The sequence below is a fragment of the Puma concolor genome, chromosome C2 (assembly GCF_028749965.1).
Source record: "Puma concolor isolate L17-30 chromosome C2, mPumCon1.1.hap2, whole genome shotgun sequence".
In the NCBI taxonomy this organism is placed as follows: Eukaryota; Metazoa; Chordata; class Mammalia; order Carnivora; family Felidae; genus Puma; species Puma concolor.
The window spans coordinates 26,445,615-26,462,777 of record NC_141675.1 but is presented as its reverse complement, the minus strand read 5'-3'; the positions used below and the strand labels follow the sequence as shown (position 1 = coordinate 26,462,777).

Sequence of the window (17,163 nt, the reverse complement as noted above, 5' to 3'; positions counted from 1 at the left end):
CAGGTATAATTCATCTTTGGATCACTCATATCCCCTGGATATCCCCTAGCAAAGAGTCTTGTACATACTAGGTCTCAAAACAGCAGATATAATGGATGGATGGATAGGTGGATAAATCAATGAACTGAACAATAGGAAACACTCCCTGCATTGATAACAAGGTAAAGCTCTTAGAACATCTTGGATGCTCTAAACTAGCTCATACCAACCAGATTAGGGATCAGGATGGAGTCAAAGGAAATAGAGAAGTATTTTTGTGTGTGCATATACATGAGTTAAACAATTAAGCTGCTGTAACAAGAGACGTAATAACCAAGATCATTTCCTTCTCACATAGTTCAGTCCAAGGTGTCTATTCCAGGTCAGCAAGAGGCTTTCCTCCACATAGTCATTCAGGGACCCAGGCTAATATTCAACATGTGGCACCTGAGGTTTCTGCAAGTACCACCAGGGTAGCCAGTGGGGAAGGTGAAAGAGCTAACTCTGCAGACTGCCTCCTAAACAAGTGAGGCAGAGGTTGCTCATAGTTCTTCCACTCACATTCTGCTGGTCAGACCTTAGTCACACAGCCACATCCAGCCGCAGGGATACTTGAGATTTTATTTCCAGCTAGGCAGCCATGTGCCTTGCTCAACTGTGACCATAAAAGAAGGAGAGGGAGAATGGAGGGGGAGGAGGGGGTGGTCAGCGACCATCTCCATCACATTTTGTATACATGTTTTTCACCATTATCTCAAAATCTGAAGACCCGTACTTGGAATGCAGTGTTGTTTTGTTTCTGGCATGAGTATTCAAGGAAGTGGGGTCAAATGAAGTTTCTCAAAATAAATTGTCAATAGAAGGACAGTGTGTCGTTAACGGAGTTGAATGCAAGCTTCTCTGTGTTTTTCCGGGATTGTTAAATTTGACATAAAACCTAGAGAGTCTCCTCCACAGAGGATAACTTCCAAAATGATAGGTTAGTTCACTCTTCATCAATTGTCCCTTCATTATTCATGAGGTGGATAACAGGGGCAAAGTTTTGCTCTACGCGGAAATAGAGTCACTTCATATATAGCTAAGAAACAGTAAGAGCTCGCTAAATAGTCTGATTCCCTGAGGGAAATAATCAAACTATCATATGTAAGATTCTTCAGTGAAAACAGTGAAGTGCAGATATTTAATGCCATATGATGCTTTCAGTCTTTTGTTCCCTCCTGCTCAGGAAGTCATGTTCTCCCCTCTGACTCACCCACCCAACAGCATCCCGCTCCTCTGTCTCCCTTTCATTCCCCAAAGAGGTAGCTTAGACCCCAAGATAGGTTTAGCCTCAAGGTCTTAAACTCTAACACTGACCCTGGTTAAATAGCAAGGTCCTTATTTATTCTGTTACTTCAGAAGTCACCATTTGGCTGTGCTCTGTATCCTCTCCTTGACCTTCAAGCAATATTTCTGCTTCTCCTTGTGTGCTATCCCCCCACCAGGAAGAAGCTTGCTTCTTGGGTTCCCCCAAAAGCAGACCCTGAGACAAGGACTTCAGTGTAGGCAATTTATTTGGAAAGCCATGTGAGGAAGCAAGAGAGGGAATATGGAAAGTAAGACCTGAAAGAATAAAAGCCAAAATTTGCCTTAACGTATGTGTTAACTCTGTAGGCAACTGAGGTTCAGTCTCACGGGGGACCCTCTGAAAAACTCAGAATGTCCCTCAGAACCATCCCAGTGAGAGACAGCTTGGATTTCATCACTAAATGCCATCTCTCAGTGGTTGAGAACTACAGGGGTAGGGGGAATGGGAAGGATGAAGTCCTGGGCACTTCCAAGCTGCCCTGTGAGCAGACTGAGTAAGTCTCCTTGGCAATCAAAAAAGCCCTCCCTCAAGTGGAGAAGCTGGAAGGCTGTGGTGGGCAACTGTACGCATGCTCAGAAACTGTGCTGGGCTGCAGGGGAGCTCAGAGATGCATTGAGTGGATCTGGAGCATGGCACCAACAGTGTCTCCTACGCTTGCCAACTTCTTCAGAACAAAGTCTCCTCTCCTCAGGACCCCAGATTCCTCCTCCCACTGACTGTTCTCCCAATGCGTAGAACCAGATTCCCAAGCCCAGAGTTCACAACTTCCTCCTCTTTGCTCTCGCAAACGTGTATGACAAAATCCACTGTTGCCCTCACCCTGGCTCATGGAGTTTTTTTTTTTTTTTCCTTACTCATTGTATCCATCACTAAATTGTGAGCTGCTCAAGGGTAGAAATTCTATCTCCTTTGCAAAGATTAACACACAGTAGGAGCTCCACAAATACCTGCAGAGTGAATAAATGGCAAATAATTGCCTCAATAATATACAGAAACTCCAAAGATCCTTCAACTTCTCTTTGTGAATGACATGACATTTCCACCTTAACTCACTCCTTGATATTGGCTACAAAAGCCATGCTGGTATTTCAAGAGAGACCCTGATCAAGCATATATCTGATAAGTAGAAGAGAAAGAATCTCTTCTGTGAAGCTCTGGGAGGAAAAAAAAATGCTTTTGTCAATTAACAAAAGGACATGAAAAAAACTTGTTCTCTAAAATCATTGACTGTCAGAAACTGCTGCTTGAAATCACATTTAGTGAGAATGAAACACCTCTTTTTTGCCTAGAGGATCTAAGTCATTTTAACACAGAAAAACAGCCTGGATTTCCAACCCAGATCCAGAGCTTCAGATAAGGGTTTTAAACACAACATTCCATACTTATCTCAACTGTGTAGTTTCCCAGGAAACAGGACCCTGAGTTCTCATCTCAGCCCAGGCCTAATGTCAACTCTTAATATACCCTCACCACTTTGCTCTGAGTGAGCCTATCACTGCTTTGTTGAAATTTTACTTAAACCCCACCATTTCCCCAAATACTAGAACAAGCTTGTGTCTCCCTTTGGTGAGGTGTCCTGTCATCCTTTTGGTGCATGAGTCCCCTTGCTCAGCAGGTTAACTTTGTTGGATGAGAAGTGTCTCCTTGGTGGTTTTTATCAGATGGACTTTAATCACCTCTGGCCAATTTGCTAGTAGCACAAATTGATCAAGATTGCTAGTCATTATCATAAAAAGTCCTTAGAGAGAGACACTGAGAAGACTGGGCACATAAACTTTGGTCAGGAGCTAAGTCATAATTTTTTTTGGAAGACCTAGGGCTTTGACTGTATAATGAACTTTTAAGAAGGGCAAATTTATATGGTAGACCCAAACCTAGAGTAGAAGGGATAAAGAGAACAACCAGGACAAGGTAAAACAATCATTTACTTTTTGCCCACCTGGAATGATAACCAGCCACCTTGTGAGAAACTTCCATTCCAACCTCTGTTCCAGTGGGAGCTGCAGTCCCCACCCCATGATTGGTCTAGGAATCAGCATGTGACCCAAGACTGGCCAATCAAAATTCTTCCTTAGATTTTCCCCCCAACATCTCAGTTATAAAGCTTTAAAAGCATAGGGGCACCTGGATAGCTCAGTCGGTTAAGCATCTGACTTCGGCTCAGGTCATGATCTCATGGTTCGTGAGTTCAAGCCCTGTATCTGGCTCTGTGCTGACAGCTCAGTGCAGCCTGGAGCCTGCTTCAGATTCTGTGTCTCCCTCTCTGCCCCTCACCTGCTCACGCTCTGTCTCTCAAAAATAAACATTAAAAAAAACTTTCTTAAGATATGATGCTGAATTTGTCTGTTGCCATGGTTTCAACTTCATGGGCAGCCAGCCTGACCTCAAAACGCAAAGGAAAGTATCTGCCCTTCTACTGTTTTTGTTTGTTTGGGGGTGGTTGTTTTATTTTGATTTTTGTCATTTGTAACTCAGAATCATCATTGTGACACTTAGGTAGACACAATCTAAAACTTTTTCCAGGGTCCAATATTAGATTTTCTTGAGTTTTATTCCCTTTCTGCAGATGCAAGCCTACATGTCTTTTTGTCAATGAACACCAGATAATTCAACATCTCTTCCTGTTTTCTTTTGCTACCAGGAATCCTAGAGTCAAATACAATATTCAGCAGCAACAAATATTTGTGCAGTTTACAAAATTTAGCCCTGGAAAGGATCTTTCAGATCATCTAGTCAAATCTCATTATTTTGCAGGGAAAACTTGAGGTCATAAAAGGTGATGCAATTTTCCCAAGAAACACATAAGCAATTAATGGTAATTTTCTTCAATGACCTCTACTCACTCTACTGCTGTTATATTCTCTCTGCTCTTCTACCTGAAAACTGCCTTAAATAACCATCTCCATTTTCATCTTCACTAATGGGAGGACAGATGGCAGAGGATGAAGGGATGATTCTAGGAAGTTATGGAGGGAAAGGGGCACCTATAACAGAATTTAACCAAGGAGTAAATATTTTTCAGGCCCTACTGAAAGCCTGGAAGTTTACATGGAGAGATGGAGTTCACAGTGATTCCAGAAAGGGAAGGGATTATTGAGGAGCCAGGGAAGAGAGTTTTAAGGCTGTCAAGAGAAGACTTAGGCTTGGTGCTATACACAGGAATTCCTAAAAAATGATTACAGCTCTAGTACTCTGAAAACTTAAAGACATTTACATGCGACTCATGGAATGAGTCAGGCAATGCTAGTCACAAGTTTGTAACTTGGTGTATTCAATTAAAGGTGTATAACAGCCAGCCTGCAACAGAATCTCAGATGTAAGCCACCCCTCACAAGCCCTCCATGGATGAAAAATAGCAAGAGGGGAAGTGATGCAAGAAATGTCATCTGTGATTCATAATGTCTTTATGAAGTCTTCAGGAGGTAAGATACTAGCTGCCATGAAGAAGACGGATAATTGTCAACTCCATGAACCAGCATCAGACCCCATCAGAAGAATATGCCTTAGCGAACAAACTAACTTCATTGGTAACATCAGCCTTGTCCGCCTCTCAAACATTGCTTGATCTGGAAGCTGGAAGGGACACTCAGGACCACAGTCTTGTCCTCCATCCTCATCCCTATAAACAGAGACCTAAAGACCTTCTTCATTTGGGGCCAGAAAGGAAGGTATGAGGATTTTTGGATCCCCAAAGATGAAGAACCCCAGTCATCACCAACAAATGCAAGCTGAAAATTCACAGTGGGAGTGGTACTTCATTGGCTCTTGGAATCCAGACTAATCCCAAACTCTATGTTCTTTGGAGAGACAAGATTTCTGCACCCATGACAAAGAGCAGATAGGAAGGACTTAAGAAACAAAACACAAACAAAAAGAACAGCCTATCTTCATATAGTCAAAGCCTACACTTTTGGTCATTCATGTAATATCATCATTTTTAAAACTATATCCAGAATATTCACTAATTCTGTAACACAACTTCATCAGGCTACAGGGCAAGAGATCCAAACCCATTGTGGGAGAAAAATAATTTGTTTTATGTCACATATTTAATGTTTATTTAGATAGAACTTATGGAAGGAAGAATAACAGTCCTTCCTAAAAAAAAAAAAAAAGTTCATTTTCATGCTATGACTTGCTAATTACAATAAGATCAAGAGATCATAGTCAGGGGATCAGTGATCCCAAGGTTAGCCATAAATTCAATCTTAATGACAAACATAGCTTTTAACTTTAAATGATAAACACTGCAGGCTATAATAAATATTCTAACAAATGTAGTTCCTCATAACACAAACTAATGATCCCAAGGTTACTAATCAACAATCTTTCCAAGGTTTATATTAAGTAAACTTTTGAGTATTACAGGAAACTCTGCCTTTCTAGAAAACTGACTTAGCCTGAAAGTCAACTTTATGATGCCAAGATACAGGTTAAAAGCATGCTTAATCCCATTTTTTGAAGTTTCTGCATAAGTCTTTTTTAATTATCATAATCTACATAAAGCAGTGCTTTCCATTTTCAAAGCACTTACTATTTTTTCAAAGTTACTGCTATGGAAATTATCAAACTTTGACTCAAAGATATTCTGACTGACTTATTATTTAATTCCTACACAAGCCAGATAGAGCTCAGTAAATTTTCCCATATCCTGAGTGTGATGCTATGGAAAATTCTTTAAAACATTTTCCCACAGTATGGCATGTAGGTTTTGGTTTTCATCTACACCCTAGGAGAAGTGTATTGCCCTAATCTGAATGGTCAAGTAGAACTTAATCAAAAGGCCACACACCAGAGATGGCTACCACCAGTGTTTTAGATGTTTTTATCTCCAACACCAGGTATTTTGTTAATTAACATGACCATTGGAAATGGATTCTTTGGTGAAATCAGTGATGTCCTACATACGGGAATTTCCACATATGCTACAGATGCTTCCCATCATTACACAAACAGGATATAAGAATTTAACAAGCCTGGTATATTTTTGGAAATGTTGCCTGAGAGATGATTCTCAAAAGTTCTGGGTCTAGCCCCTGATTTAAAAGGATTCTTGGGTTCCCTCACTTACCTAAACAGTGAGCCAAACCATATCCCTAGAACATTGTCATGTTAGAGAGACTTTCTTTTGTGCAAGGTGCTATCAAGAGCTACTACAAATGGTGCCTGGGTGGCTCAGTCAATTGAGCATCTGACTCTTGATCTTAGCTCAGGTCTTGATTTTAGGGCCATAAGTTCAAGCCCCACATTGGGCTCTGCACTGAGTATAAAGCCTACAGGGAAAAAAACAAAAAGACAAAACACAAAACACAAAACAAAACAAAAACAAAAACAAGAAAAAAAACTCCTACAAGATAAAGAACTAGAACTTTCCAGATCTTGCCAAGCAGGTGGTCTGTAAACTAACTCTAATTCCAACTTTACTCTGCTTGTTTGTTCCTGCTTAAGCATAAATGTCTAAATGCATAAATGTAACCTGAAACTTGCTCTCTTAGAACTTAATATAAAGACTTATATCTAGACTTACAGCTCTAGCCTCTAAGTATTGGACACAATAGATATTAATCAATAAGTAAAACAAAATAAAAACAAAGGGCATAATAATTATGAACAACCATGTCCACTTAAATCAGGTTTTAATACTGAGGCATCTACCTTTATTTTGTGGATTTTTTTTTCTCTGCTAAGTTATAACAGGAATTTAAACAGCTTATAATATAATGGTACTTCAAATAACAAACACAAAACAAAAGAAGGGGAGGAGTTAAGCTGGCAGAGGAGTAGGGGGACCCCAAGCTTGCCTTGTCCCTCAAACACAGTGAGATAAATATCAAATTATTGTGAATATCCAAGAAATTGATCGGACAACTGAGAGAACAAAACTGCACATACACAAGTAGAAAAATGACCACCTCATAGAAGGTAGGAGCTGCAGAGAGTTCATTTGGGCAAGAAAGGGGCTACAAGTGCTTTTAAGGGAAAAGAACCCTGATCACAAAGAGAGGAGCAAGGGAGAAAGAGAGAGAGACAGTGAAAACATGCACAAGTGATTCCACAAGAAAAACTCTTCCTAAACCCATTGATTGGAAAAAGGAAGGGGGGGATAAATAACCACAAGTTTTAATAAGCAACATAGAGCAAAGTCTGAAGTTTTAGAGGTCTGCACCATTACCAGAGTCATGCCTGTGCGCTTAGCAATGTTCCGGTGGGGAAGGAGGGCAGAGACTAGGAAGTGGGCAGCTCCATCTGAGTCATATGGAGAGAAACAGTTCCTCAGTCACATGGGGAGAAATAGTTCCTCTTCTTGGAGTGATGTGGGAGAGGTGGCACGGCCTCTTTGGGGACAAAAGACCCTGAGGGCACCATTGAGCTGCCCCATTCACTAGCATAGGAACAGGGACTCTGACTGCAGGCAGTGAGCCTTGGTGCCAGCTTCCTGCTATGCTTTACCATAAAATCCAAGGTGTTATGTGGTTGACCGACCATTTTTCTGGCCAGGAAAAAACAGCTCCTGGCCACAGCACAGGGAGGACCTCTGCCCGAGAATCATTGTGGGTCTGTGCCATGAGGGTCCCTGAAGTTTGGAGTTTTGAAACCCACCTGCACCTAAGATAAAACACAGGGGAACCAGGTGGACAGCTCAGACACAGGGAGAAGGCAGAGATCTGACACAAGCTAGGGACACAGGAGGGGTGATTGTTTGCTCTTCTATGAGGGCTTCCTGAGGAGTGGTGGGCGCAAGCTTGTCTACAGAGGGAAAAGATAAGTATTGGATTACGAATGTAGACAAAGGGTATTCAGCAACTCCTTAAAGCATAATAACATTCATATCATAGGAGTCCCAGAAGATGAAGAGAGAAAAAAAGGGGCAGAAGGTTTATTTGAACAAATTATAGTTGAAAATTTCCTTCAACTGGGGATGGAAACAGACATCGAAATCCAAGAAATAGAGAACTCCCATTAAATTCAACAAAAGCCAGCCATCACTAAGACATACCATACTCAAATTCACAAAATACAAAGACAAAGAAAGCATCCTAAAAGCAGCAAGGGGGGAAAAAGTCCTCACCTATAAGAGAAGACAGATCAGGTTTGCAGCACATCTGTCCACACAAACTTGACAGGACAGAAGGGAATGACATGATATATTGAACATGCTGAATGGGACAACTAGGCAGCCAAGAATACTTTATCCAGCAAGGCTGACATTCAGAATGAAGGGAGAGATAAAGAGTTTCCCAGACAAACAAAAACTAAAGGAGTTCATGACCACTAAACCAGCCCTGAAAGAAATACTAAAGGGGACTCTTTGCGGGGGGGTGGGGGGACCAAAAGCAACAAAGAGCATTACCAGAAACACCAACTCTACAGGTAACACAAAGGCATGAAATTCACATCTATCAATTATCACTCTGAATGTAAATGGACTAAATGCTCCAATCAAAAGACATAGGGTATCAGAATGGATAAAATAACAGGATCCATCCATAGGTTTCCTACAAGACACTCATTTTAGACACAAGGCACCTGCAGATTCAAAGCGAGGGAATGGATAACAATCTATCATGCTAATAGACATCAAAAGAATGACAGAGTAGCCATACTAATATCAGACAATCTAGACTTTAAACCAAAGACTGTAAAAAGAGATGAAGAAGGGCATTACATCATAATTAAGAGGTCTACCCACAGAGAAGATCTAACAATTATAAATATTTATGACAACTTGGAACACCCAAATATGTAAATCAGTTAATCACAAACATAAAGAACTCATTAATAATAATACAATAATAGTAGGGGGATTTGAAACCCCACTTATAGCAATGGACAGATCACCTAAGCAGAAAATCAACAAGGAAACAATAGCTTTGAATGACACACTGGAATGGATGGACTTAACAGATATATTCAGAACATTCAATCCTAAAGCAGCAGAATACACATTCTTCTCACATGCACATGGGACATTCTCCAGAATAGATTACATACTGGGTCACAAATCAGGCCTCAACAAGTACAAAAATATTGAGCTCATACCATGAATATCTTCTGAACACACGCTATGAAACTTAAAGTCAACCACAAGAAAAAAATTGGAAAGACCACAAATACATGGAGATTAAAGACCATCCTCCTAAAGAATGGTGGGATTGACCAGGAAATTAAAGAAGAAATTAAAAAGTACACAGAAGCAAATGAAAATGAAAACACAACAGTCCAAAACCTTTGGGATGCAAACGTAGTCCAAAAAGGGAAGTATATTGCAATACAGGCCTACTTCAAGAAGCAAGAAAAGTCTCAAATACACAACCTAATCTTACACCTAAAGGAGCTGGAAAAGGAATAGCAAAGAAAGCCTAAAGCCAGCAGAAAAGGGGAAATAATAAAGACTAGAGCAAAAATAAGTGATATACAAACAAACAAACAAACAAACCAGTAGAAAAGATCAATGAAACTAAGAGCTGGTTCTTTGAAAGAATTTATAAAATTGATAACCCCCTAGCTAGACTTATCAAAAAGAAAATAGAAAGGACCCAAATAAACAAAGTCACAAATGAAAGAGGAAAGATCACAACCAACATCACAGAAGTACAAACAATTATAAGAGAATATTATGAAAAATTATATGCCAACAAATGGGCAACCTGGAAGAAATGGACAAATTCCTAGAAACATAAAAACTACCAAAACTGAAACAGGAAGAAATAGATAATTTGAATAGACCCGTAACCATCAAAGAAATTGAAACACTGATCAAAAATCTCCCAACAAACAAAAGTCAAGGGCCATATGGCATCCCAGAAGAATTCTATCAGACATTTAAAGAAGAGTTCATACCTATTCTTCTCAAACTGTTCCAAAAAATAGAAATGGAATGAAAACTTCCAAACTCATAAGGACAGCATTACCTTGATTCCAAAACCAGACCAAGATGCCATTAAAATGGAGAACTATAAGCCATATCCCTGAGGAACATGGATGCAAAAATTCTAAACAAGATACTAACAAATAGAATCCAACAGCACATTAAAAGAATTATTCACCATGACCAAATGGGATTTATTTGGTTCAGTATCTGCAAATCAATCAACGTGATACACGACATTACTAAAGAGAATAAGGACCATATGATCTTCTCAATAGATGCAGAGAAAGCATTTGACAAAATATAGCATCCATTCTTAATGAAAACCCTCATTAAAGTAGGAATTGATCAACATCATAAAGCCACATATGAAAGACGCACAACTAATATCATCCTCAATGGGGAAAACCTGAGAGCCTTTCCCCTACAGGCAGGAACAAAACAGGGATGGCCACTCTCACCATTACTGTTTAACATAGTACTAGAAGTCTTAGCCTCAGCAATCAGACAACAAAAAGAAATAAAAGGCATCTAAATCAGCAAGGAAGAAGTCAAACTTTCACTATATGCTCACAACATGATCCTGTATGTAGACAACCTGAAAGACTCCACCAAAACATTGCTAGAACTAAGACACAGATTTGGCAAAATCGCAGGATATAAAATCAATTTACAGAAATTGGTTGCGTCTCTATACACTGATAATGAAGCAACAGAAAAAAAAAAATCAAGGGTTCAATCCCATTTACAACTGTACCAAAAACAGTAAGATACCTAGCAATAAACCTAACCAAAGAGGTAAGTGATCTGTACTCTGAAAACTATAGAACATTTATGAAAGAAACTGAAGAGGACACAAGACAATGGAAAAACATTCCATGCTCATGGATTGAAAGAACAAACATTGTTTGTTAAAAGAACAAACATTGTTTGTTAAAAGAACAAACATTGTTAAAAGAATATTGTTGCATTTAATGCAACCCCTATCAAAACCACCAGTATTTTTCACGGAACTAAAACAAACAACCCTAACATTTGTATGGAACCTCAAAGACCCTAAATAGCCAAAGCAATCCTGACAACGAAAAGCAGAGCTGGAATCATCATGATTCTGGACTTCAGGCTATATTACAAAGCTGTAGTTGTCAAGACAGTATGATACTGGCACAAAAACAGACACATAGATCAAGGGAACAAAATAGAAAATCCAGAAATGCCCCCATACTATATGGTCAACTAATCTTCAACAAAGTAGGAAAGAATATCCAATCAAAAAAAGACAGCCTATTCAACAACTAGTATTGGGAAAACTGGACAGCAACATGTTAGAATGAAACTGGACCACTTTCTTACACCATACATAAAAATAAATTCAAAATGGATGAAAGACCTAAACGCGAGACAGGAAAACATCAAAATCCTAGAGGAGAACACAGGCCACAGCCTCTTTCCCCTTGACCGGAGCAACTTCTTACTAGACACATCACCAGAGGCACGGAAAACAAAAGCAAAAATAAACTATTGGGACTTCAAGATAAAAAGCTTCTGCATAGCGAAGGACATAATCAACAAAACTAAAAGGCAGCCTACAGAATGGAAGAAGATATTTGTAAATGACATATCTGATAAAGGGTTACTATCCAAAATCTACAAAGAACTTATCAAACTCGACATCCAAAAAACAAATAATCCTGTGAAGAAATGGACAGAAGACACCCAGATGGCTAACAGACACACGAAAAGATGCTCAATATCACTTATCATCAGGGAAATACAAATCACAACCACAATGAGATACCATATCATACCAGTCAGAATGGCTAAAATTAACAACACAAGAGACAACAGGTGTTGGTGAGGAAGTGGAGAAAGGGGAACCCTCTTACACTGTTGGTGAGAATGTAAATTGGTGCAGCCACTCTGGAAAACCACATGGAGGTTCCTCAAAGAGTTAAAGATAGAATTACCTATGATCCAGCAACTGCACAGCTAAGTATTTCCCCAAAGGATCCAAAAATACAGATTTGAAGGCATATATGTACCTAATGTTTATAGCAGAATTATCAACAACACCCAAATTATGGTAAGAGCCCAAGTGTCCACTGACTGATGAATAAAGAAGATGTGGTATACACCCCCGACACACACACACACAATGGAATATTGCTCAGCCATCAAAAAAATGAAATATTGCTGTTTGTAACAATATGGATGGAGCTATAGTGTATTATACTTAGTGAAATAAGTAATTCACAGAAAGACAAATACCATATGATTTTACGAATTAAAGAAACAAAACAGATGAACGTATCTGGGTAGGGAAAAAGAAGGGGGGGGAACAAATCATAAGAGACTCTTAAATACGTAGAAGAAACTGAGGGTTGCTGGAGGGGTTATGGGTAGGAGATGGGCTAAATGGGTGATGGGTATTAAGGAGGGTACTTGTAGTAAGTCCTGGGTGTTGTATGTAAGTGATGAATCACTGAATTCTACTCTTGAAATCAATACAGCACTGTATGCTAAGTAACCAGTATTTAAATAAAGAAAAAAAAAAGACCAATTGAGAAAAAAATAAGAATGGAGAAAAATGAGTAAAAACCTGTGGGCTGAAAAGAGGAAGAACAAATGAGCATAGGACTTAATATTGAACTTCCTAACAGGGCAAGAGTTGGGTGATTGGTCCAGAACAGTTCCTCAAAACAATCCTGGTCCACCCCAGCGATGCTGCACCTGAACAGTATGACCCTCGCGAGCCTTTTTGGGTTCATGACCTTCATTCTGAACTGCTCACCGCACCTTTCCTAGGGCTCTTCCTGTCAGCTGGCATCTGACTGGTTTCCTGTTCGCTGCCTCAGCTTCCTCCTCGGACCTAAAAACACTCAGTATGCTTTGCCCAAACATAATTTGAAGGTTATCATAATTCTCATACAAATGGTAATAAGCACACTCAAAGTTGTATTCATTTCATTAATGTGGGAACTAGCAGAAAGGCAAAGACAGTTCTAGGAGGCTATGAGAAATTTGGTTCATATGGTCAGATGTACAATGTTGAGGAATGCCACACAAGGCAATAAAACTGTAATGTCTGAGTAATCTCCTCTACTGGACAAGAAAAAAAAAATCCATTGTTAGTTTAATGCAACTTAATCTCTAACTTTTTAGAGCTGTGTAATGAATAGGATCTAATCAACTTGTGAATAGCAAATCAAACAAAGTTCCATTCCCTGAGCTTCAGATGATCCTGAGACAGGCTTAGAAAATGCTCTGGCATGCCATTTAAAATGTCAGACAATCATCTTTTTACTTCCTTCTCAGGTTTTAGATAATTCTCCTGAACACTTTTTTACTAATGTCGGTCAACCAACAAGTGACCTGTTTTCCCTCTGATTGTGCTGCCAGGAGCAACCCCCAACAACCCCACTTGCACACGCACACATGACATTGCCTCCCATTGCTGGGGCAGAGCCATGAGGTTTGCTCTAGCTGTCCTGATAGGCCTTATCTACTACCTTTCCTTGCTCAACAGGAGGCCAGTTCATGGGTGGAGCAACACGTTTCCAGACCCTGCAGACCTAAGGATCTCACGTGCTGATCGTTATAAAAACCTCTGGTGGATTCTGATTCCATTAATCTGGGATGGCGTTTGGGTATTTTTAACAATCATCCTCAAGGCATTCTTGCTTTTCTGCTTCCCACCTCTGCTTCCCTCCTGATTCATTTACTTCACATGGTCTTGGTTCATGGGAATGTGCAGGAGGATAAACTATTTACAAACTTATACATGCTATTAGTCTGTCCTTCCCTACCTCCCACCCTATTCGGAGGAATGGCACTAAGATATGTGCCCCCTTCTCCAGGCAACCTCATGAACTAATCAAAAATCCTTTGTTTCAGCACGACTGAGGATTCAACCGGGCGTTTGCAGGAAGAGATGACAGGGGCCATTATCTGGATTGAGAAAGGAGGCAGAAATGCTGTGAGACTATACTCTTGGAGTGGGGTTTGGGGTCTCCACACAGGACAGACTCTGGGCCGGGCACGCCCGGTAAGCCCCAGTAGATGGGGGCCCATGCGGGAGGCCTGAAGAGTGCCTCCTTAGCTTGCTAGGAGCCAGGTGGGAAAACCAGTCCTGAGGATGGCCACCACTATGGAACTCAAGGAGTCACAGTCCGAGGGAGAGCACCTTGGACTCATGACCCCCTCCTCGCTCCAAGCTGAGAATTTGTATTTGGCCCTGCAGAGACGAGAACCTCAGTAATATCTGAAGTTTCCTGCCAGCCAGGTAGAGGGATCCTTGGAAGAGGTCACCACAGTGAGAGAAAAAAGTACAGAGTTGAGAGCAGGGACTCTGGGGCCAGATAGTTCTAGGTTTAAATTCTGGCCCTGCCCCTTATTAGCTGTGTGACTTGAGCCAGTTACTTATTCTGAAACTCAAATGCAGTGGAGTAAAAGTCACACCTGCTACATCTACAGCCCTCAGCAGGGATGAACTACGTCCTTAAGAACAATTTTAGGGGCACCTCAGTGGCTCAGTCAGTTAGGTGTCCAGTTTGAGCCCCACGTCGGGCTCTCTGCTGTCAGTGTGGAGCCTGCTTCAGATCCCCTGTCCCTCTTTCTCAAAAAAAAAAAAAAAAAAAACTTAGGGACACCTGGATGGCTCCGTGAGTTAACCACCCAACTCTTGGTTTCAGCTCAGGTCACAATCTCGTGGTTCGTGGGTTCAGGCCCCATGTCAGGCTCTGTGATGACAGTGTGGGGCTTGCTTGAGATTCTCTCTCTTTCTGCTCTTCCCCCACTGGTTCATTCTCTCTCTCTCAAAATAAATAAACTTTAAAATAAATAAACTTAAAAAAATAATATTACCCATCGGCAAAAGTGTCTTACTTCTGACTGTTTCTCACTTTGTTCTGCAGGAAGTTGAGTTCCTAAGATTTAAGCTTGTTTCTGCAAAGCTGCTGTGGAGTCGGTGCAGGGTGGGGTTGGTGGAGAGATTTGGACCAAGTATGCAGGAATTTGACTTAAGACCTAAGGAAGGAAATATATACAGATATAAATATATGTACATATATGTATTATCCCTCTCTATGTTCAGCTGTTTGATGATTTATTTAATTTACAAATTATCTGTGCAGCTGAATTTATTTTTTTTAATCTTTGTGCTGCACACACACGCACGCACACACACACACACAAAATACATGTCCCAGGGTATTAACAAAAAATCTAAAAAATACAAGCAAGCCTAAAGGAAAAATAAACATCACCCATAACACAACCCATCACTCAGAAATAACCTCAGGGATCCTTTTAAAAAGGAAAATGTGCCTTGTTTTGCTCTTTGAAGGTTGTTTTCCTTCCTGTGTTTGGAAGTGGTGTGAGATGAGCCAGGTACTGCCCAGAGGGGGGAAAAAAAAGAATGGCCCAGAGGGCAGAGATGAAGACTTGGGTTGGCCACATGACCACCAGCAGCTGAGTTGATCTCTCTGATCTACACAGCACGGCCACGGGCAGGGTTTTCTTGGCAGGTCTTTCCTGAATCCAAAGGATAAAAGCTGAACTTTCAGCAAATTTTAGCCTCTGGCTCCAGCTTCTGAACACAATGCTGGAGATGTCAGTCTTTCTGCAAAGCTCATTTAAAATCTGGAATGAATGAGCTGATTGCCAGAGGAAAGAGGAAAAAATCTGTTTCCCCATCTATCTGATCAGAGCTTAGACCAGAATTCAGGCTGCCAGGCACATTTACAGCCCAAAGGCAATCGTCCAGCCACACTCCTGGCAGAGATGTGCACCTTGGATCTGTGTTCTCCCTGAGTGGTTTCCTTTTTTCCCCAACCTGGAGAGAGATAAGTGTCTTAGTTAAAGCAGAGCCTTAGACACAGCAACCTGGAGGCAGGTGATTAATTTGGAAGGTAAGGCCAGGAAGCAGGAGAGAGGAAGGCAGGGAAGGAGGAAAGGCAGACCGGAGCTGTGTTACCAAACCAGGTGAGGGCCTGATCCTGCTGCAGCCTTGTGAGAAGTAAACCACACTGAATGGCTCAGTTACCTCTTAGCTGAGCGTCGCTTCCAAGGGCATCAACTTCAACCAAGCTTACTAAAAAGCCCAATGGACTGCCCCCCTTAGCATTAGAGAAAGCCCTGGATTAAAAAGAGGGGAGGGGCACTTGGGTGGCTCAGTCATTTAAGCTTCTGACTTCTGCTCAGGTCATGATCTCATTGTTCAGGAGTTCGAGCCCTGCGACAGGTTCTGTGCTGACAGCTGGGAGCCTGGAGCCTGACTTCAGATTCTGTGTGTGTGTGCGTCTCTCTCTGCCCCTTCCCTGCTTGCTCTCTGTCTCTCTCAAAAATAAATAACCATTTTAAAAAAAAAAACGTGGAGATGTTCAGGGCCCCTGGGTGGCTCAGTCAGTCACGCATCTGACTTCAGCTCAGGTCATGATCTCACAGTTTGTGGGCTTGAGCCCCACGTCAGGCTCTGAACTGACAGCTCGGAGCCTGGAGCCTGCTTCGGATTCTGTGTCTCCCTCTCTCTCTGCCCCTCCCTCCCCCCATCTCTCTCAAAAATAAATATTTTAAAAATTTTTTCAAAAAGAGGGGAGATTCAGGGGCCACACTTGAGGGGCGAGTCATCAGGGTAAGGGGCTTCTGGGCTCCCCCTGCACTCTCCACCACAGCAGCTGCTGAAGTCAGAGGTGGCCGAGGGGACGTGAAGGGGGGGCACAGACAGTGTCCGCTTCAGCATAGCGTGAGCTGGCTGCAGACCCATCCTGGCCCCAATTTCCAGACTTCCAGCTTTAGGCGCATTCCAGCATTAACCTCATTTCACAGTTGAGGTTCAAAGAGTTTGAATGGCTTGCAATTTCGCACCCCCAGAAAGTGGGAACAAAGGACTGAATCTGGGTCTCCTGCTACCTGACACAGTCTTCCTTCAGCCCCAGCCCCACTCGTGACGGCAGGACACGGAGATCCT

The 17,163-nt window shown here is 41.4% G+C and overlaps 1 protein-coding gene across 1 annotated transcript in view; it reads right to left on the bottom strand.

Annotated features, from left to right (window-relative positions):
- Positions 1–16,959, bottom strand: part of LOC112850031 (collagen alpha-4(VI) chain-like) — a 142,419-nt gene extending 125,460 nt beyond the window's left edge. The window contains 1 exon segment of the mRNA XM_086675638.1: positions 16,808–16,959. Within this exon segment, the coding sequence (XP_086531764.1) occupies positions 16,808–16,959 (152 nt within the window).
- Between the last annotated feature and the right edge of the window lie 204 nt (positions 16,960–17,163).